The sequence below is a fragment of the Lissotriton vulgaris genome, chromosome 2_1 (genome assembly GCF_964263255.1).
Source record: "Lissotriton vulgaris chromosome 2_1, aLisVul1.2, whole genome shotgun sequence".
Taxonomy (NCBI): domain Eukaryota; kingdom Metazoa; phylum Chordata; class Amphibia; order Caudata; family Salamandridae; genus Lissotriton; species Lissotriton vulgaris.
This window is the reverse complement of record NC_141687.1, coordinates 1,844,876,319-1,844,898,379: the sequence shown is the minus strand read 5'-3', so window position 1 is coordinate 1,844,898,379 and position 22,061 is coordinate 1,844,876,319. Positions and strand designations below refer to the sequence as shown.

At 45.1% G+C, this 22,061-nt stretch overlaps 1 protein-coding gene across 1 annotated transcript in view; it reads right to left on the bottom strand.

The window, feature by feature from the left end:
- IQCH (IQ motif containing H) overlaps positions 1 to 22,061 on the bottom strand; it is a 1,013,078-nt gene that overhangs the window by 467,959 nt on the left and 523,058 nt on the right. The window contains exon 11 of the mRNA XM_086958009.1: positions 10,856 to 10,939. Coding sequence (XP_086814135.1) covers positions 10,856 to 10,939 — 84 coding nt within the window. The remainder of the gene's footprint in view (positions 1 to 10,855; positions 10,940 to 22,061) is intronic.

Sequence of the window (22,061 nt, the reverse complement as noted above, 5' to 3'; positions counted from 1 at the left end):
TGGTAAAAAGGCCTGCAGTGCCAGATACACAGCTCTCAGCTCCAAAAGGTTTATATGGAGCTGTTTTTCCTGAGTGGCCCACTTGCCGCTTATCCGAAGGTCTTGGAGGACAGCGCCCCATCCTTCCAGGGAGGCGTCCGTGGTGATCATCAGAGGTGTTGCCGGAAGTAGAAATGGCAGCCCTACAGATAGATTCTTGCGACACCTCCACCAGTCCAGATTCTTGGATATTTTTGGTGTTATTTTTACAACGTCCTCGAAAGAACCTGTACTCTGAGTCCATTGGTTCGTGAGGGCCTCCTGCAATGGGCACATCCTGAGTCTGCAGTGAGGGATGAGGAGTATACAGGAAGACATCATGCCCAGGAGAGACTTGTAGGTCCGGACTTTTAGATTCTTTTTTGACGCCACAGCCGTGGCCAGAGATATTATCTTGTTCGTCCTTTCCATCGAGGGGAAGGCCCTTGCACACTCCGTGTCCCAGGTCGCCCCGAGGAAGGTAATGTTTGTTGTAGGGATCATGCAGGATTTTTTGAGATTGAGAGTTAATCCTAGCCTTTGAAAAAGATTGGTGCAGGCGTTGGAGGATTCGGTCGCGCCGATAGCTGAGGGTGCTTTCACCAGCCAGTCGTCGAGGTAGGGGAAGACTTGGTGATCCATTTGACGCAGGAAAGCTGCCACCGGTGCAAGGCACTTTGTGAAAATCCGCGGCGCGGACTTGAGGCCAAACGGCAGGACCTTGAATTGGTAATGTTGTCCTGCGACTTCGAACCTCAGGAATTTTCTGTGACATTTGAGGATGGGGATATGGTAGTAGGCATCTTGGAGATCCAAAGATGTCATGAAATCTCCTTTTTCCAGCATGCCTAGTATTTCTTGAATCGTCACCATCCTGAACGATTGGCTCCGTAGGAAAGCGTTGAGCGCTCGGAGGTTCAGAATGGGCCTCCATTTTTTCTCATTCTGGCGTACAAGAAAGAAGTGGGAATAGAAGCCTTTCCCTTTCAGAGGTGTTGGAACTCGTTCGATTGCTCCTTTCTTCCGCATCACAGAAATTTCTTGGAGAAGCAGGCGTAGATGTTTGTGTGGCCGTCTGCGTGGAGGTGTTGTAGGAGGGATGGTGGTGAATTCCAGGGAATGGCCGAATCCTATTATTTGGAGAACCCACCGGTCTGTGGTGATGAGTTGCCAATTTGTTAGGAAATTGATCAATTTTCCTCCAATTTGTAATGAGGGATAGGGTGGCTGGACTGGCTGGAGTAATAGGTCACTGGCGGCCGCCAGTGCCCCTCTTCTGATTTTTGCCCCTGAAGCTGGATCTTCCGTAAGAAAACTGACGACTCTGTTGGTATTGATTTTTATTTTGGTAGGAATATGAGGACCTATTCTGATAGGAACCTCTGTAAGAGGATTGTCCTCTGGTTCTGTTGCCTCGAAAGGACTGGTTCCGCGCCTGCAAGGTACCCAGTGCTCTGGCAGTATCGGTGTCCTTCTTTATGGTTTGTAGTGCTTCATCGATCTTGTCCCCAAAAAGGTGCTGGCCGTCGAAGGGCATGTCTAGCACTTTTGATTGCACCTCCTGTCGGAACGACGTCGCTTTAAGCCATCCTTGGCCGCGTAGGACTGCTGCTCCAGCAAGTTGACGAAAGCCGGTCATGGCTGCATCAATAGCACAGTCAATTATTTCCGCTGCTGAGGTTTGACCCTCCGTAAGCAGTGCCTTGACTTCACCCTGGACTGTGTCAGGCAGTTCCGCCAAGTAGGGGACTATGTCTTCCCAGAGTTGGCGATTATAACGCCCCAACAGAGCTATGGAATTGGCCACCTTGATGGTCATGGCTGATGTTGTCGTAAATCGTTTCCCGATCGTGTCCAACTTCCTGCCTTCTTTGTCCGGGGGTGCTGACAGAGGGGAGGAAGGGTTGCGGGAGTTCTTCTGGGCCGCCTGTGTAACCACCAAATCTGGTGTCGGGTGTCCATTGAGGCAAGCCGCCGCTGTAAGTGGGGCTTTCTATTTTTTGTCCAGGCGTGGAACAACCGCAGGTACAGAAGCGGGCGTCAGCATTAGTTTCTTGCCTTGCTCCCACAGGAATTCTATTATTGGAATAGATTTCGTTGACTTTTGCGTCTGCTCCTTGAAATTGTGTAAGAAGCATTCAGTTTCAGTTGATTCCATAACCATATGGAATTGCTTTGCCGCCCTTTCCACAATTTTATGGAAGCCGCCAATATCTACAGGTGGTGAATCTGCTTGGCGTGGTTGGGGTGATGCTGGGGAAGATGCCACATACTCATCCTCCTCATCATGGGCAGAGTGGATTTCCTGGACCTCTCCTTCTTCCAATTCATCATCATCATCATCATCGTCTGACGATACTACCACCCGAGGTTCGATTTTTTCCCGGTGGGCTTGATGGAGAGGTGGAGACTGTTTTGGGGCTGACGCTGGGTTATTTACTGCAGGCGTCTGATTCCCACTTTCCGTTGCTGGTGTTTCCGGGAAGCGTTGCTTGTAATCCTGTATAAGGTATTTCAGGTCATTGACAATAGAAACCGGCAGGCATACCATCGGGGTGACCTCCGTGCGAACACTAGTGTGGACAGAGTGTTCATGGTAAGTCATTTCCTCCTGTTCCTCGTCTGTGCTCTGGCATTTGACATGAAGGTCCGATATGGAAGTAGCTGGATCCAGGAGTTCCTCTTCCTCAGATTCTTCACTCTGGAAGATTTCTGAAGGCAACTGCGTTTGCACTTTACTCGGAGACGTGGTTTCCGGCGTAATTTGCTGCTTGGCAACCTTGCCAGATGCAGAACTTGATGTAGAAGTTCCTGCCGTCGTCGCTGGTGTCGTCGACGGTGGCAGCGTTAGAGACGACACTTCTACGAGCTTGGACTTCTTCCATGGCTCAGAAAGGGCTAGTGTCGACGACGAGTCATCCGTCGACGGTGTCTTCGTCGACGGTAAGGTCTTCGCCGACGGTATCTCCGTAGACGGCATTTTGGTCGTCGACGATGACCTCGACGTCGGTGTGGTCGTCGTCGGTGCACTCGTCGGCGCGTCACTTTTCGTCGACGGCGAGCCCGTCGTCGACGTCTTCATCGTCAACGTCTTCGTAGTCGACGCCTTCGTCGTCGATGCCTTCGTCGACGCCTTCATCGTCAACGTGATCGTCGACGGTGGGCTCTTCATCGACGTCGCCGTCGTCGACGGTGGGCTCTTCATCGACGACGCCGTCGTCGTCAACGGTGTAATCTTCGTCGTCGACGAGGTTTTCGACGTCGACGACGATTTTAGCAGGACAATAGATGAAATAGGTCTACCTGCTGACGACGATGATGGAGTTGTCGTCGTTGATGGGGAAGCCGACGACGCTGTCGTCGTCGACACAGTGGTTGTTGCTGTGGTAATCCTTTGCGCATGCCTGCTAGATGACTGAGCAGGCTTCTTAAAAGTCTGGGTATCTTTGGCAGACACTGAAGATGTCGTCGATCTTGCCTCTGAAGACTTCTTTTGTGCCTTCCTAGGAGGAGTGTCTGAGGGGCTAGGGGAAGCTACCCTTGGCCTCTTTAGAGAGACTTCTGAGGTCCTTGAAACGCTACCCTCTGAAGATTCCACGTTGTCTCTCTCCTTGAGCCTGTCAAGCCAGATGAGCAGGCGACCTTCCCTGTCCCTTACGGTCTTCTTAGGGAAAGACCTACATATTCTGCAGTCTGCAGGGACGTGGTCTGGATAAAGGCAATATAAGCACAGGGCATGCTTATCCTCCACATGTAGCCTTTTCTTCCCACATGAAGAGCAGGCCCTGAAAAGGGCTTTCTTCTGGGATTCAGACATTGTAGACAGCAGTAGAAAGAAAACACTTACTGCAGGAATAAGTGGACTGAAGTAATCTTTGACGAGATGTAGAATGAAGAAATCACTTCCAAAAGTTAAGGAGATGCTTTTAAAGAAATCCTGAGGAGAGCTCAGGCTGGAGACTCCCTAGCACAACGTGCGGTAGAAAATCTGAGGGACTGAGGCTCCTGCCAGGAAGGTTCTAGAGGGAGGTCATAGCTGATTGGCTGGCTCTAAGAGTTTGGTCCTTTTTACATAAGGACAAGGATAGGCTACTAAGGTGAGGCCCTTAGGCCTATTTTCTCTATGTATGTCTATAGGACATTACTTTTCTATGTACCGGAGGCTCCCGTCTCGACGACGGGGAATGATTCAGGCATGTGAATCTATGAAAGACACCCCTAATACTGGATAATTCTGTGGCACAGTAACTAATGAACTTGCAATCTGTGGCCCAGTAACTAATGGACTTGCATTCCGTGGCACAGTAACTAAGGGACAGGCATTCTGTGGCACAGTAACTAATGGACTTGCATTCAGTGGCACAGTAACTAAGGGACAGGCATTCTGTGGCACAGTAACTAATGGACTTGCAATTTGTGGCACAGTAACTAATGAACAGGCATTCTGTGGTACAGTACCTAATGGACTTGCATTCAGTGGCACAGTAACTAATGAACAGGCATTATGTGGCACAGTAACTAATGCACTTGCAATCTGTGGCACAGTAACTAATGGACAGGCATTCTGTCGGCCAGTAAATAATGGACTCGCAATCTGAGGCACAGTAACTAATGGGCAGGCATTCTGTGGCACAGTAACTAATGGACTTGCATTCAGTGGCACTGTAACGAATGGACATGTATTCTGGGGCACAGTAACTAATGGACAGGCATTCTGTGGCACAGTAACTAATGGACTTGCAATTTTTGGCACAGTAACTAATGGACTTGCATTCAGTGGCACAGTAACTAATGGACTTGCATTCAGTGGCACAGTAACTAATGGACAGGCATTCTGTGACACAGTAACTAATGGACAGGCATTCTGTGGTACAGTAACCAATGGACTTGCAATCTGTGGTACAGTAACTAAAGGACAGGCATTCTGTGGTACAGTCACTAATGGACTTGCAATCTGTTACACAGTAACTAATGGACAGACATTCTGTGGTACAGTAACTAATGGACTTGCAATCTGTGGTACAGTAACTAATGGACGGGCATTCTGTGGCACGCTACTTAATGGACATGCATTCTGTGGCACAGTAACTAATGGACTTGCAATTTGTGGCACAGTAACTAATGGACAGGCATTCGGTGGCATAGTGACTAATGGACAGGCATTGTGTAGCAAAGTGACACATGAGCAAACATTCAATGCACGGAAACTGATTGGCACACACTATGTACACAATGATGGGCGTGAATTGTGCAGCAAATATAACGATAAGCACAACATCCGTAGCACAATAATAACTGACAGAAAGCATTAAGTGGGACACAGGCACACAGTGAACAGTAACTAGCACAAAAGCATTGTGCACATGGTGATTTGTAGGCATATTCTCTGGAGGCAGTTACTGTGATGGAATGCACAGGCAATAAACATTTTAATACCAGGTTATTAAAAATATGGGGGCACCATGGTGTTTGCGCGGCACAGTAACTGATGAATATCGCAGTGGCACTGAAATCCTAGAAGGCATAGTCTGTGGCACAGTATTGTGATTGTCGCTATAACTCCTGACACATAACGTATCAGTGTTGCTTCTCTGAGCACATACGTTCAGAAGAAATGTCCGATAAACTCTTTTACATAAACATGATTTCTCCAATGGCATAAACCATTCTCCCATTGTTTATAATGAGCCAGGACGGTTACACCAAAGCCTTTTCTGCTGCAGAGAATCCTCCTTCAGGGACTACATAATTTAAAGGACTTACCTTCAACCCTCTCCAAGACTCGTGGCTTCATACCCAAAACATTGAAGAACCTTACATCAATTTGCTTTTTCAGATGTACAATTACATAGTCTAGACTGATACAAAGGAATTGGAAGCCTCATGCATCACACTCGGAGGATAATTGTGTCCTCTTGACTTCATCATAAGTAGGGAGGGTTTGATACAAGTTTTGGGATAAATAATTAAAATGTGATAGTATGTGGCCCTACTCATAAATTACAGAAGCACACAAATAATTCTCTTTACTTCCACCTCAGTTGGTTATTGCGTTTACACATACACAATTTTGACAAGATGTACTCAATGGTCCCTCTCTTTCCTTATCAGAGCTATGTTTTAACTTCAACCTGTTAGATGTATATCAAGTTTGCTCCACATTTTTAAAAATATTAATCCAAAAGAAAAGAACAGACATTGATATATGTTTGGCGTGATAAACCCTCCAACTTCCACCTCCACAAAAAAATGCAACGCTCTAACTTCCACCTCCACAAAAAAATGCAACGCTCTTTGCAGGAGCTATGACTTGGGTGAAATGACATTATCAGTGACGGCTGGTGGCCTTTGAAAGGGATGTATGATGGAACCACGAATGCCATTACAACACATACCGTTATAATGCGGCTGTTACATCGCGAGTGCCGTTACCATGCATGTTTTTAGCACAAAAATGTAAGTATTTTACAGGTAAATATAAACCCTTTTTGTGTTTATATTAAAGGTTTATACTTACCTGTATAACACTTACATTTCCATGGTAAAGGCATATGTTTGGTAAAAAATGTACAGGTAGGTACGAACCCTATAATATATATATATATAAACCCACAACCCCTCAACCCATACCCACCCTAACCACCCAACAATCAATACCCACCCTAAACCCTAAAATTACCTTTGCTGCCCAAAAAAGCAATACCAACCCCAAATCCTAAAATTATCCTTTCCACTCATAAACCCATAACCACCCTAAACCCTAAAATTACCTTTGCCATCCAAAAACCCACAAATAATCCTAAAATTACCCTTGCCGCCCAAAAAACCCATACCCAACCTAAACCCTAAAATTACACTTGCCAGGCAAAAACCCATACACACCTTTTAGATGTCATTTATTTTCTAACTATAACAAACCCAGTAACCTTTGTATTCTTTACTGAATTTCCAAGGTTTAAAAAAAGAACATTCTAACTGTTACCTATAACCTTTGAGAGTCGGTGTGTGAGTGGCTTTATAGGTTGCTGGGTGTGTGAGTGGTTGTATGGGTCTGTGAGTGGGTGTGTGAGTGGCTGTACAGGTCGATGAGTGGGTGCTTGATTGGTTTTGTGGGTGTGTGAGTGGCTGTATGGGTCGGTGAATAAGTGTGTGAGTGACTGAGTCGGTGAGTAGATGTGACACTGGCAGAATGGATGTGTGAGTGGGTGTCTGAGTGTCTGTATGGTGTCTGAGTGTCTGTATGGGTGTATCAGTAGCTGTGTGAGTAACTGTGCCAGAACGGAACTTCCCCAGCCCTTTTATCCAACTACAGTCCACAGCTTTGCACAAAATGTCTACTCAACTGGTGTACTTTCTACTTCCTATACCGAATACAACCAGACTAAAAAGAGGTGAATCTCCACCAAACAAGGGTACTTCCCCTTAGCTATATGAAGCAAGTGTGTCTTTATTTGGTGGACATGTCCTCATATTCTTTGGCATTAAGAAGGCGTCAACAAAATCGGCACGAATTGCGCTGGGGTCTTTTGGTAAGGTATCCATGTTATGTTATGTTAACATTTCTTATAGAGCACACGTTCTAGGAAATGCTGGAGCCCTTATTGATTTAGTCGTATGCCTGAATAAATAACCATGTCTTGAGAAGTCTTCTGAATCTTGAAGGGTCAGTGCAGAATCTGATGTCAAGAGGAAGGGTGTTCCAGAATCTAGGTGCCAGCACTGCAAGGCTATATCCGCCCTGTTGCTTCAGTTTGTAGGAGGGAGTGACCAGAAGGTTCATGTTGGCTGAGTGCAGGTTGCAGGTAGGTATATGCCTTTGAATAAGTCTAGAGATAAATTTTGGACTCGTGCTATGCAGGGTCTTAAAAACGAGGCAACCAACTTTGAAGGCACATCGTTGTGGTATAGGAAGCCAATGCAACTTCTACATGAGAGGGGAGACAAGTTGCCTTCTAGACTGCTGGAAATCAATCTAGTAGTTGTTAGATACCATGGTATGCCAAAGTAAAGGGAGCTGTCATAGTCTATGTGTAATATAACCATGACTAAAACAACCTGTATCAATGCTCCCCTAGTGAGGAGTCTCCTGATCTTCTTTATTTTCCTTAGCTGAAAGAAGCAAGTCGAGTTTACTGATCCAACGGGAGTTTTCATGGTGAGGTCATAATTGATTGTCACCCCAAGAACTTTGGCGGAGGGGGATAGAGTTGGGGGGGAACCCAGCTCAGCTGGCCAGAAGTGTGAGCTCCATGGGTTATGCATACCCCTTGTCAGAATAAGTTCAGTCTTGTCCGGATTAAGTTTTAGATGGTTGCTGTTCATTCAATTGCGGATGTGCAGCATTGTAGCTTGAAATTCAGAAACCGAGTCAGGTGTGTTATTGATGGTAAACATTAATTGTAAATCATCTGCATAGTTGAATGAGCATACCTTCCTTTCTTTCAAGGACAGTATCAATGGGAGAAGGTACAGATTGAACAAATGCGGGGATATTGAGGAGGCTTGATTTACTCGACATGTTGTTCTCATTTTTGGCTCAGTGAACTGAGATAGGTGGACCGACTGAGAGCAATCCTCCAGGAATGATCTAATCCAGCTAAGAGCTGATCGTTGGAGTCCCACGTCCCTGACTCGGTCAACCAAGATACCATGGTCGACCGTGTCAAATGCCGAGGAGAGATCCAACAGCACCAGGGCCTGGGGAGAGCCTTTGTCTGCTTCCTTCCGGAGTGAGTCCAGCATAGTTAGAATCACTGCCTTTGTTGAATGGGATGGGCAAAACCCTACTAGATTGGGGGTCGAGAATTTAAGACTGCTCAATAAAGGCACAGAGGCATTAGGCCACATGGTTCTCCAGTACCTTAACTAAATAGGGGAGCAGAGAGATTGGGCAGTAGTTGGTCAGAGTCTGGGTAATCGGCCCCTGGTCTTTTTAAAAAGAGGGACAATAATCGTTCCTTTGAAGGCTCTGGGGACACAGCCCCGAGATAGTGACTCATTGAGGAGGGAGAGGTCAGGCCTGGGAAGTGTAGAAAAATCTTCTTTTAAAATATGAGGCGGACAGCTATCAATCAGTGACCCAGATTTTTACTTTGGTCAGAAAGTCTAAGAATACTAGATTGCTTATTACCTGGACTGATCAAGGGAACAGGGGTTTTTGGAATAGATGGTAGTGCCTCGAGAGTGAAGCTAGTTAGAATACTCGCTTTAATCGTGGTAATTGTATCGATAAATAAGGTATTGAGGGAGTTGCAGAGTGCCCGAGAGGATATAGGTTTTATTGTAACTCTGTCAGGGTTGGACAGTTCATTGCTGATAGAGAATATTTCCTTTGATCCATTAGTGGAGCACAGGATCTTTGCAGAAAAATTGGTAGCCTTGGTTGTTAAAATAGATTTTTTGTATTCCTTCAGTAAAGCTAAATAAGTCTCTCTTTTATCAGGGGAATAATTACGTCTCCACTTCCTTTCAGATTGGCGTAAGGCTAGTTTTTGGGGTTTTAGATCAGTAGAGAACCATCTCTGAGCCTCATGGCGCCTAGCTGATCGTATTGTCCTGAGGGGGGCATGTTCATTGCTTGCTGCTGTTAGCCATGCTGTGAGTTTTTCCTCACTGAGATTGATAGATGATTGGTTGATTGGGTGTGTCGTTGCCTGTGTATTGTAGAAACTGTTTCTATTAAGGCTCTTCCAGTTCCTTGCCATGGAGCCTTCAGTAGCTGGAGGTTTGACTGCAGTTATGTTGTTAATGACGAACTTTATTAAATAGTGGTCTGAACATGTACAAGCAGAGACAGTCAATGCAGACACTGCAAGATTGGCTGTCCAGACATGATCGAGTATGTGTCCCTTAATATACGTGGCAGAAGTTACCTGCCCAGTAAAATTTAGGCCATTAATTAGGTCAGTTAATTCTGCGGAGTGGGGTCCACGTAGTGCGTCATTTGCCCAATAACTGAAGTAGCCAATCAGCAAAGGTTTTGCATGGTTGGATATTAGGTGGGCTATCAGTACGCCCAAGAATTGTGGAAACAGGGGCATGTTCTGGGGGGCCTTATAGTAGTAAATAAATTAGGGGGGCTGAGACCGACTCCAGTTTGATGACAAGATTGCCCACCGAAGTTAGATCTAACGGGGTAAGTGGGGTACATTTTAATTCCTGGCATATGATGGCAGCTACTCCTCCACCAATTTTTCCTGGTGAGCGATTTGCCTGGAGGATGTAGTAGTTGTTGGGCAGCGCAGCTAAGATATCAGGGGCGGACTCCTGGGAGAGCCAAGTTTCCGTTAAAAAGAAAACATCAGGTTGAGTTGAGTCCAATAGGTTAAATAGGTCCAGCTTATGTTTTGCCAGGGAGTGGGTGATTAAATAGAGTATTGTTAGCTCAGAGGACCTATATTTGTAATGTTTCTGGGTATGTCCTGCTTCGTGGGGAGAATGATAGAATTCTGTCTAATCAAAAACATATACCTTGGTTCTGCAGCATTGTATCTAGTATAGTAAAGACCCATACCTTGTTTCTCCAGCACTGTATTAGGTATATCATAAACACATACCTTGGTTCTCCAGCATTGTATCTAGTATAGCAAAGACCCATACCTTGTTTCTTCAGCACTGTATTAGGTATATCAAAAAGACATACCCTGGTTCTCCAGCATTGTATTTAGTATTGCAAAGACACATAGCTTGTTTCTCCAACATGGTAACAAGTAAATCACAGACACACAAATAAGGTCATCAGCATTGTACCTGTTTGTCATACATAGGCATAGCTGGTGTCCCCAGCCCTGGCATCAAGAACAGTACAGGCTTGCATTGCGTTTCTTTAGCAACATACCTAATATGTCACACAAGCGACCCATTTGAAGGTTCTGCTGCACATCCAGATCCTGGATATTGGCTCGCAAAGATTCAGTGTATCCTAGGAAGCAAATAGAGCAATCATGAACTTGGACACACTCCTGCTTTTCAGATAAATCTGGCGAGTGACACTAGGCAATATTAATATTAACTTGTTGTACCAAATGGGGGTGCGCAGCACAAAAAGTCCAATAGGCCAGTGTAAATAGAAAAGTAACTTCTTAAATTTGAAAATGTTTCTTATAAAAATCATTAATTTCAGACAATCCAGCCAACGTGTTTCACTCCCATATAGGGAAATTCCTCAGGGCAAATAAATTATCATGTGTAAAAGTACACTGCGAAAGGTGCATCTGCAATAGTTGATAGAGCTTGTTGTTAAAAAATGGTGGCACTTCACAGAGAACAATATACTCCTATGTGATCCTGTTTAGTACAGAAAAGAAATTCCAATCAGATTTTCGAGAAAAGAACGGGATCCGACCATAATAATTTGATCCCACCGGTAGAAGTCAACAACCAGGAGGTAGCTGTCGTGATCACCCAGGACACTTTAGGGTTGGGAGGCGTAATGAGTCGATATGGCGAAGATGAGCCACAGGTCAATTGGAAAGTGCCTCTTACAGTCCAAGGTTGGATAGGAGGAAGACAGACGATACATTTCTGGACGTGGAGGATCTCTGCGTTTCTAGTTATTATACTGTTGAGTCATGATGCAATACACTCGGCCCTAAGAAGATTTACCTTTTTGGGACAACTCAATGATAATTAGATGAAACTGTAAGAGGCACGTTCCAATTGACCTGTGGCTCATCTTCGCCATATATGGGAATGAAACGAGTTGGCTGGATTTTCTGAAATTAATAATTGTTATAAGAAACATTTTCAAATGAAGAAGTTACTTTTCTATTTACACTGGCCTATTGGACTTTTTTGAGCTGCGCATTCCCATTTGGTACATGATTCTTTGATCTGGAGCACAGCGACACCACTCAACGGCTGGCGCAGGGGTTGTTTGCACAGCTTTTTCACATATAGGAACTGGCACGAGGTGCGGCATAAGAGGCCCGCCGTTGTCGCTTTGGGTTTCTTGTTTAATATTAACTTGTTGTTACACAGTAATAAATACAGCACTTTTAACACTGTAAATGCCACCATTACCCAATTATTGATATTCAATTTGCCTTCCTTAATAGCGTGGAAGACTGAGTCTGCCTTGCTGGAACTGAAACCATGAACATAAGAACCCGCTCCCTGATAGCGGCGAGCATTCAGGTCACTGATCCAACCTCCTGGCATAGAACATCAATCTCTCATGGGCGATGCATCCATTTGTGAAACAGTAACATTTAATTCCTAATTTGAGCCCTTGCAGGTACACAAATAGCACATTATTAAACCATTTCCAGCTGTACACCATTGTCTCATCTGTATTAATGACTCGCTGTGCCTATGATTTTATGTAATGCGTAATATGGAGAGAACTTAACGCATTTGTTCCATATTTTTGGCTGGTCGACACTGTGTTTGGGCATATTGAGGCCTAAGCAGCCATTCAGCACTGGGCATGCACGTCTGTCAGATTCTGTAAACACCCGATGGGCTTGAGCGACTGGGCCCACTGGACAAGAAGTAGTGCCAGTACATTAGTCATTAGATATGAGCTGTTCATACTGGGTACATTATTTTTCTTTAAGGATTGAAGCATAGCCCAAGTCTTTCTACCCTCTCTAGGGGTAATACTAGAAGAATAGGTTACATACCTTCGGTAGTGCCTTATCTGGTAGAGACTCTATCTAGTCACAGATTCCTTACCCATGCATCAGACTAGATCCGGAGACTTTGCAGAAGTATGCCTGCGTGCTGGTAGGTGGCATCGTTCGGCTTCCTACCGGTGGCGCCAGTAGTGAGGTACTTGTTACCTATAAAGGCACCACCTTGAAGCACTGACATCGTTCATTTTTGTGACTTTTCATATCAGGAGCCATGATGAATACCAGCCACTGGGTTGAATTTCAAGGGCCCTTTTCAAGGGGAAGCCCACATCCTTTAATCTGATCGCAGAGCGGAGAAGATCGGACGGTCTGTAAGGAATCCGTGGCTAGACAGATTCTCTACCAGATAAGGTGTCACCGAAGGCAAGAAACTTGTTCATCTAATAGACATTTCTAGCCGCAGATTCCTGACCTTAGAATACATAGCCAAGCAATGCCTCCCCAGAGGAGGGTCTGCGAACCCAATTCAGACCAGAAAGTCCTGCAGGACTGAACAGGCAAAATGCCCATCCCGACAGACCTGACTATCCAGGCAGTAATGCTTAGTAAACGTGTGCAAGGAAGCAAACATTGCAGCCTGATAGATGTCCAGGACTGAAACTTAGTGAGCTAATGCAGTGGTTGCAGCTTTGGCTTTGGTAGAATGCGTGCACAATCCCTCAGGTGGTTGCTTCTTGGCAAACGTAAAGCAGATCTTTATGCAGAGCACTATCCCTTGGGAGATGGTTAATTTCTGCACCAGCTTCCCTTTCTTGGCCCGACGTACCCTATAAAGAGTTGATTATCCACTCTGAAGTCTTTTGTGTGATCAAGGTAGATTGACAACGCTCTTTTTGGTTCCAGACGGTGGAGTCTTTCCTCTTTCTTAGAAGGATGAGGCGGGGCAATAAAGGTAGGCACGGTGATGGTCTGGCATACGTGAAAAGGAGGGACTACCTTCGGAAGGAAAAAAACAGTTGTCCTTAGAACCAGTTTGTCATGGTAGAAGGTAGTATATGGAGGATGCACTGACCCTTCTGGCAAACTGTGCCCAGCAATGAGCCCTGCTGGGACCAAGAAAGAACAAACAATAAGACTTAAGATAGATGAACAGAGAGGGGATCAATGCTTCTGGATACATACCCTGCCACAAATCTGTCCAAGCAACAGGCTTATAGTACTGTGGTGGAGGGATGCCTGGCTGCCAGAATAACATCACAGACTTCGGGAGGAAGGTCAAAGGCTGTCAGCTGTCGCCGCTCAATCTCCACACATGAAAGCGGAAGGTGTGCAGGTTTGGGTGCAGGGCCCTCACCTGTTGCTGTGATAGAACATCCTCCCGAAGAGGCAGCTTGACCAGGGGACCGATGTTCATGCTCAACAGTTCGGGATACCAGACTATCCGTACCCAGTCTGGAGCAACAAGAATAACTTAGGCCTGGTCAGTCCTGATCTTCTTGAGAACTCTGGGGAGGAGTGGTATTGGCAAAAAGGTGTTCAGGAGGCTGGAGGAGTACTCGAGACGAAAAGCGTCTCTGAGCGAGCGCTGCCTTGGAAACTCCTATGCGCAGAAGTGCTGATATTGCACATTCTCGGCAGAGGATCTCCCCACTCTTGAAAGAGACCTTACACCGCCTCGAGATGGAGACGCCATTCGTGATCTGCTTAGCATCGATGGCTGAGCTCATCCGCACTGGCATTCAGAGAGCCTGCCAGGTGTTGAACCACCAGGGAGATGCCCTGGTGTTCCCGCCATGTCCAAAGATACAGAGCCTCCTGACAAAGCATCCATGACCTCACTGCTTGCTGCTGTACCACATGGCAGTGGTTTTATCCCTGAAAACCTGCACTAGCCTTCCCTTGATGGAGGGTCGAAAGGCCATCAATGTCAAGTGAATCACCTGAAACACCAAAGGGTTTATGTGGGGTCCTCTGATCTCCACCTCCCCTAGATGGCAGTCCCATTCCGGGAGTGACGCATCTGTTGCTACAGTCAGTTCTGACTTAGAAAAGGAGAGAGATCTGTCGCTGGCCCAATCGCAGTTCGTCAGCCACGACTGCAAACCTGCTGCAGTTCCCTCCGAGATCTGGACCCTGTCGAGGAGATTGCCCTGATGCTGTGCCTATTGGAACTTCGAGGCCTACTGCATAGCCCACATATGCCAGCAGGCATGCTTCACTAGCAGGATGAATGAGGCTATGAGGCCCAACAGCTTCATAGTCTGTCTCACCGAAACCCAGGTTAGAGGCTGAAACATTGGCATCATAGCCTTAACATCCTGGACTCGCCATTCGGAAGGATAAGGCAAAAACTACACTGTGTCCAGAACAACTCCAATGAAAGGGAGAATCTGAGAAAGAAACAGGTGTGACTTTGACATAGTGCAGGAAGTTTGCCATAGTCTGGAGGTGAGAGACAACTGCCTAGGGCGAGCCTGCCTTCAACATCTAGTCGTTGAGGTTAGGGAAGACTGGAACTCCAGACCTACTCAGGTGTGCTGCAAACACAACAGTATATGCACACAAGGCAAACCCAAAGATCGTAAGGGACCAAGGGTACTTGAGTAATTTTAGAGACAAGGATTTACAGTTGTTCTGAATACAAAAATCAGTTCCATAAACAGATTCAATAATCAGAGTTCATTCCACCAACTCCAGAGTGTATTCCACCAACTCCAAGGAACTCTTCAGTGTCATTCAGGAATTCACCAACCGACGCAGCGAAACAACAGATATCACATAGTCCCAAGACCTCTGCGACAAGCTTGGAACCTACTTCCACCTCAAGATCAAAAACGTCTACAAGGCGCAACAGAGGCCCCCCGCTCCCCGGGACACCAGCCAGCCCACCATCTGCAACTGCACACCGATCACGACGGAAGACACTGCCTCGACCATGAAAGCAATAAACTCAGGGGCCCCCACCGACCCCTGCTCACCTCACATCTACAACAGAGCCGCAGCCGCCATCACACCCGAAATACAATGCACCAGCAACACCACCTTCAAAACAGGCACCTTCCCAGATGACTGGAACCAAGCAGAAGTCAGGCCCTTGCTCAAGAAGCCCACAGCTGACCCCACCGACCTCAAGAACTACCAGCCCATCTCTCTCCTCCCCTTCACAGCCAAAGTAGCAAAGAAAATAGTCAACAGGGACCTGACACGATTCATCGAAGAGAACGCCATCCTCAACCCATTCCAATCCAGATTCCAAAGCAACTACAGCACCAAGACCGCCCTACTTGCAGCCACAGACGACATCCGCACCCTCCTGGACCAAGGCCACTCCGCAGCCCTCATCCTAGTCGACCTATCAGCGGCTTTCGACACTGTCTCCCACCGCACACTAGTCACCAGCCTACACGACGCCAGCATACAAGGAACAGCCCTGGACTGGATCTGATTGTTCTTCACCGGAAGAAGCCAAAGGATCAGACTACCACCCTTCCTCTCCTATCCCACGTAAACCACCTGCGGAGTTCCACAGGGTTCATCACTGAGCCGACCCTCTTCAACATCTACATGGCCACCCTCGCAGCCATCATCCGACAACACAGCCTCAACATTGTATCCTACACGGACGACACCCAGCTCACCCTCTCCCTCACCCAAGTGAATTACCCCAGCATGAATAATTTCAAAAACTAAAGATCAAGAGAGCAAACAAACAATGAACTGAAACAAACAATGAGCAAAAAAAACAATAATGCACAGAAAACCAGGTGTTAAAAACTGACAACAAAATATTTATCGACATAGACAGGCAAGCAAATAGTGAACAACATTAATATAACACCTTTAGGTCACTTCCTATTAAAAGCAAAACAATACTGCACCCAGAACAAAAATTCTACAAAGCATAGTGTAACGAGTCAGAGTGTATGTCAACCACGTTTCGATCCCATAAAAATATGGGATCATCATCGGGACTGAGGATCAGTTGCCTGCCATGGTATCAAGTAATATATTACATGAAGCACCTGATTTTTTATCAATCTGTAATTAAGCAAACAACAAGCTCTTTCAACATAATTAGTGCCTTTTCATGAGTATCATATGAAGCTGAAGCACCTAAAATAAAAAAGGACTACTTCTCTATTAAGGTAAGACCCACCATTCGCACTGATTATTTATTTCTCTTTTGCCGAAAAGACGCTTTCTATAATCGGAGGAGCAATTTTTTACACAATGCTCTCATGCTAGATTTGTTTTTATAATTCCTCTTCAGACAAGCATTGATTCCCACTTGTGGTTTACTCTCACATCGTATTGAAAACTTGTGTCAATAAAAGCAGCACTAGAAAGGGTCTTCTGAATTATTACTATACTAGTCTCTTGCACCAGAATATACGTTATACTCATTCAATTCCTTTATTTTAGAAATTGATGGTATCGTTAAATGGGTGTATAATTGGATTTCTTCCAAATCCCAAAATATATCTGCCCTTATAGTTTTCGATTCTTCACACATGCATGGAACTGCAATCACACTCCTACCAATCACCTTGACGCTATGGATTATTGATCAGTGCGTTACTAGTAAACATTTGTTGCCAGGGCACAAGATGGCATGTTGCCCTTGTCTCATGGTTCATGCGTAATTGTTTTTGGTCCTTTGCTTCCACTACTTCAAGAGATAGTTTAGCAGTACACATCTCTCTAGGTGCATGGCCCTAATATACATATCTTAAAAATAAAAATGATTTCTTCAGTCTACTAATTCTCTTTCCCATGTATTCCTTTTCTCTCCTTGTTTATTTTAGGTGCTTCATCTTCATATGATACTCATGAACAGGCACTAATTGTGTTGGAAAAGCCTGTTTGTTTAATTACAAATTGTTGAAAAATCATGTGCTTCATATATTATATCAATTGATACCATGCCAGGCAACTGATCCCATATTTTTATGGGATCGAAACACCGTCGACATACACTCTGACCTATTACACTAAGCTCTGTAGTATTTTTGTTTTGGGTGCAGTAGTGTTTTGCTTTTAATAAGAAGTGACCTAAAGGTGTTATATTAATTTTGGTCACTGTTTTCTTGCCTGTATATGTTTTTGTTATCAGATTTTAACACCTGGTTTTCAGTGCATTATTGTTTTTTGCTCATTGTTTGTTTCAGTTTATTGTTTGTTTGCTCCCTTGATCTGTGGTTTTTGAAATTATTCTGGTTAGGGTCAGTCACATTTTTGCTTGAATTGTAGTAATAAAATTGAAAACTCTGATAATTGAATCTGTTTATGGAACTGATTTTTGTATCCGGAACGATTGTATTTCATTTTATGCAACCACAGCAATCACATTGGTGAACACTCATGGGGCGCTGGTGAGACCATAGGGGAGCACGGCGAATTGAAAGTGCTCCTGGCTAACCATGAACCACAGGTAACGTCTATGGGTGGGCAGGACGGGGATGTGAAAATATGCGTCTTGCAAGTCCAATGCTACCATACAGTCTTCCGGGTCCAGGGCAGATAGAATTTGAGCGAGTGTGAGCATCCTGAATTTCTCCTGTTTGAGGAGAAGAATGGAGGGCTAGCCACAAGAAATGGAGTAGCCCCTTTGTACAATTTTTAGTACCCAAAGGTCTGATGTTATTGACCTCCGGTGGAGGAGGTGATGTTGTATTATGCTCCCCACTGGATGCCTGTGATGGTAAGAGGACAATACAAAGGGGCTTGGAGGCTGCGACTGCCAGGGTACTGGTGGACTGGCATGACCTCTGGTTACCTGTCTTAAAAGGTCTGTGGGAACTGCGTCCTCGAAAAGACGAGGGCCTTGCTGGCCGTGGTGGCTGAGAGGGTTTTTGATGCGGTTGGAAACCCATTTCGTGGCCAAGAAAGGTGCACAAGGTAGACTGGGTGTGACGAGGGTCATAGAGAGACGCAAGTACCTGACTGTAGCCCTGGAGTTCTTAAAGTGCTTTATAGCGGAGTCTGCCTTATCTCTGTAGAGCCAGGAGCCATCAAATGTCATATCAATAAGCGATTCTTGGACATCCCAGAAAAAACAGTGGTTCTCAGTCAGAAGTTGTACTGAAGTGCCACCCACGAAGAAAAAGCTCTGACCAGTGAGTCAGTTGTGTCCAGACCACAACAAATAGCGAACATTGCTGCATTCCTCCCATCGGCAATAATGTGAGAGAGTATGGCTCAGGCCTCCTCCAAGAACATAGGCAGTACTTGCAAAACTGAGCCCCAGATCACGTGTGTGGAACGGTCTAAGCCCCAGTATTTAGCATATTACGTGCTCCATACGTAAATGGAGTCAGCAGCATCGGAATGGCATTTCTTGGCGTTATGCTGACATGCCCCGCAAGCGACCTTGCCATCGGTAATGCTAAATACCGGCACTCCTACAATTACGAACACTTTAGGAATGCCCCCGAGCAGGTAGGTTTTCCACCACGTTTTCTCAAGTTGCAAAGTAAGTAGGACTCCAATTTTTTGGGCACCTAATTGGCGATGATGCTGAGGCTATATGTGCTTTGATTTACGAGTTATGAATTGTGTCTTTTTATACTCTCTAAATCAGTTGAAAGTTCCAGGAGTGACTCACTAACATTCAAGGGGCCCCGTTCACCATTGCTAATGGATAAAGGCAATATCACCACTATTGAGGGATTACGTGTAGTTTGCAGTGTGCAATGCTCACTTAATCTACACAACTGGTACCTTATTGTTTTTATTTCACAGATCTGCCCTCCTTGATTACATATTTATGTTTGTAATATTTTACATGTTTGTATACTGTTCATTCTTTTTCTCTACAGGCCATACAGAGCAAATCTCCGTTGTGAGAAACTCTCCTCTTTTTTCCAAATATTCATTATTTTTACACTTCTACCTTTACTTAATATAGTATTTAGAACATATATAAACAGCACTACCAAATTGGTAGATTAGGGTACAGACAACTGGTCCTCATAAATTGCTATTGACTCCTCGTGAGCAAATTGTAGCAAAAAACATGCTGACCTTTCTTGAATAGGGTATTCATTGGTATTCTTCTTGGTTGTGCATCTGTTATTAATTTTGGCATGAGTTCTCACCATGAATAAAGAATTCTGTTTTGATTACCCGTAGCCAGTTTTAATTACACCTACTCCCAATCTCCCGCCCTATTTTTCTTGCTTTCCCCCCCAACTAGGGGAAGGGCATTAATCAATTGTTTTCTCATTTTTGATAGTTGAGTAGAGAGCAGTTTTGGGTAGAATTAAGAACTCCGACTTAGAGCCCCCTTGTTGGGTCTCCATCGGCATTACAGCGCCTACCCAGCGAGGAGCAAAGCCTGATGATGAAGCATGCCACATCAGTGGGTGAGGGCTTGTACATCCAATAAGGGATGCTTCTTCTGTCTGGCCTTTCATTAGATTTGAAACACCAATGAAGTATTAATCCCTCAACGTAACAGCACACTACTTTGTTGTATGATTATTCCAGTAACTGGGGCTCGTGTGCTGGACTGTCAAATCCCCTACAGTCCCTTCTTTGTTTTTTATCAGCGTGCTGAGGTGGTGTCTATATAGACGTAGCCGTGGAGCCGAACGACACCACCTACCGGTGCACAGTGGTACTGCTCAACGAATTTCAGATCCATTCGGACACATAGAGATCATTTTAATGTAAAGAATCTGCAGCTAGAAGTCTCAATCAGATGATTGTGCGCTTGAGAAAGGGTGTGGATGTGTGGCTTTGTGGGGTGGTGTGGGGATGGTAATGTGCAGATCCATAGAAAACTGGTGAAGAGGGTACTGAGATTCACAACCCCCTTCTTGTCATCTACCAAGACTGCGAACAAGGAGGAAGACTTAGGTCTACTACCAAGTGGCTCCATTTGGCAAAACTGGTTAACTCATTCAAGCTCAGAGAACAGTAATTTGCGGCAACATGGCGATCTGCAGCACAAGCACTAAATATGACCAAATATGACTCCTAGTCAATAAATAAAGCACCATTCTATGCTCCGGCAACCTATGCTGTAGTTCCATGAGAGCATAGTGATTTTCCCATTTAGAGACGCACAGGTCTGGAGAAGTGTCCATTCTTATATCATCCACTGTTTGAAGGGGTGGAGAAGGAAAGGTAACAGGACAATACCAAAGAGAACTTGCACCCTCCTCTCCTTGCAAGTGGCAGAAAGTCACTCAAGGCACAATCCACCATGGCTTATCAGGAATAACGGCAGCTATGACTAGGGACTCGCCTGCCCCAGCTACCATCCATCGGAGCCTAAATAGGTGAGGCTGGGAAAATTATCCATACTACAGAAGTGCGGTCACAGCGAAGGAGGGGAGAACCTTATGCCACACAAGAACACACATCTGCAGAACTTAGCAGCTGTATCCACTCAGAACAAAGAACCAAAGGAATTGAAACCACAACACTTCAACTCTAAATTGTATGTCCTGAAGGTGAAGTGCAAACATACCAGCATTTCAACAGAAGCAACATGCAGGCCAGCCATATTCAGACAGAAATTCAGATCCCCCATGCGCAGGAAGTCTCCATGCTTACCCTCGAGGTTGATCCTGCTTCAACATTTCAAATTAGTAATTGTCACAACTTTCCCCAGGTTACCCAAACATAGCTTCATACTTTACCCTGTAAAGCATCACTTAATAATCCACCTTGTTGTGGTCAAGAAGATTGGATTTATTATGATGACAGAACTTATCCCTGGGTGACAGCGGATTTTTGTTTAATGTCTAGGTTTTAGCTTTTAGCTTTCAGAAAGAGAGAGAGAGAGTGAGTGTGTGTGTGTGTTTGTTTTTCTTTCATTGTGCCTCACTGTGATGTTCTTTGAAGTATTTTGCTCTTGGTCAGTTACCAAACTGTGTGCAAGTGCACCTTCTTAAACTCCTATTCCCTTTTTGTTCTGTTCTTACTCACCTTCATTTGGAGGAAGAATTGGCTCAATGCCGCCTTTAGCCTAGAACAACCATCCTACTGAGGGGCTGGTCATAAACCTCAAAATATCTGTGAAAACTAATTTTAGAACTGTCTCTCCCTCCCATCCAATCAGCCTCATATGGTGGCCCCTAGCTAATGAGTTATCCTCCCATTGAGAAACACCAGTCTCTCTGATGGTGCTTACTTTGTTTAGGACTTTGAATGTCTCTCTCGTAGCCTCATCAACTCCTCATTTTGATGCAGCGAATATATAGCCAAATTCAGGATTTTTAAAGTCTCTGATCTAGACGGTGCACATGGGCTGTCTCAAGCAGACATGCTGTATCTACTTTGTAGGCTTACAGCCCGCCTATAGGCTTCCCATTTACTGTAACCATCGTAACTCCATTTTTCGTTCTCCCCATTTGTCAAGGGCATGCATATGTCTGCTTCTTCTGGTGTTTAGCCCTCCCTGAGAGCACCTCCAAACTACTTTTAAACATACACAGCGGCCATCTTCATCCATTGTTT